The sequence below is a fragment of the Populus trichocarpa genome, chromosome 6 (genome assembly GCF_000002775.5).
Source record: "Populus trichocarpa isolate Nisqually-1 chromosome 6, P.trichocarpa_v4.1, whole genome shotgun sequence".
In the NCBI taxonomy this organism is placed as follows: domain Eukaryota; kingdom Viridiplantae; phylum Streptophyta; class Magnoliopsida; order Malpighiales; family Salicaceae; genus Populus; species Populus trichocarpa.
The window spans coordinates 24,122,960-24,123,340 of NC_037290.2; the positions used below are offsets into that span (position 1 = coordinate 24,122,960).

Here is a 381-nt window from a genome sequence, read left to right on the forward strand (position 1 = left end):
TAAAACGTTTTGAGGAACATATTTATTTTTTATTTTGAATTTTCAACTATGATCGGTAATAATTTATCTTTAAATATTTATACACACACAATATAACTACAGTATAATTGAGAACCTTCCTTGGCACTCCATCTCCCTCTTAATATTTTTGACACGTTGAATACAAAAATACACATGGTAGTGACAGCACCAGGGCTCCAGATAAACATTGATGTGCACAAGTTGCTGTTAGTAATATCTACAATTAAGACTCTGAACGCTTATAAAACCTTATATAGGTACAAGATCAGCTGTGCATATGTAGCTAAGCTATCATTGAGGGAAGACTAATTAAGGATGACGAATACATCAACAATGGCTTTTCATGTGAATTGCTCTGTA

The 381-nt window shown here is 32.5% G+C and overlaps 1 protein-coding gene across 1 annotated transcript in view; it reads left to right on the top strand.

Annotated features, from left to right (window-relative positions):
• The first annotated feature begins 282 nt into the window (after window positions 1–282).
• Window positions 283–381, top strand: part of LOC7470745 (carotenoid 9,10(9',10')-cleavage dioxygenase 1) — a 7,996-nt gene continuing 7,897 nt past the window's right edge. Inside the window, 1 exon segment of the mRNA XM_052454095.1 lies at window positions 283–381. This exon segment is cut by the window's right edge and continues 69 nt beyond it. Within this exon segment, the coding sequence (XP_052310055.1) occupies window positions 337–381 (45 nt within the window). The 5' untranslated portion in view covers window positions 283–336.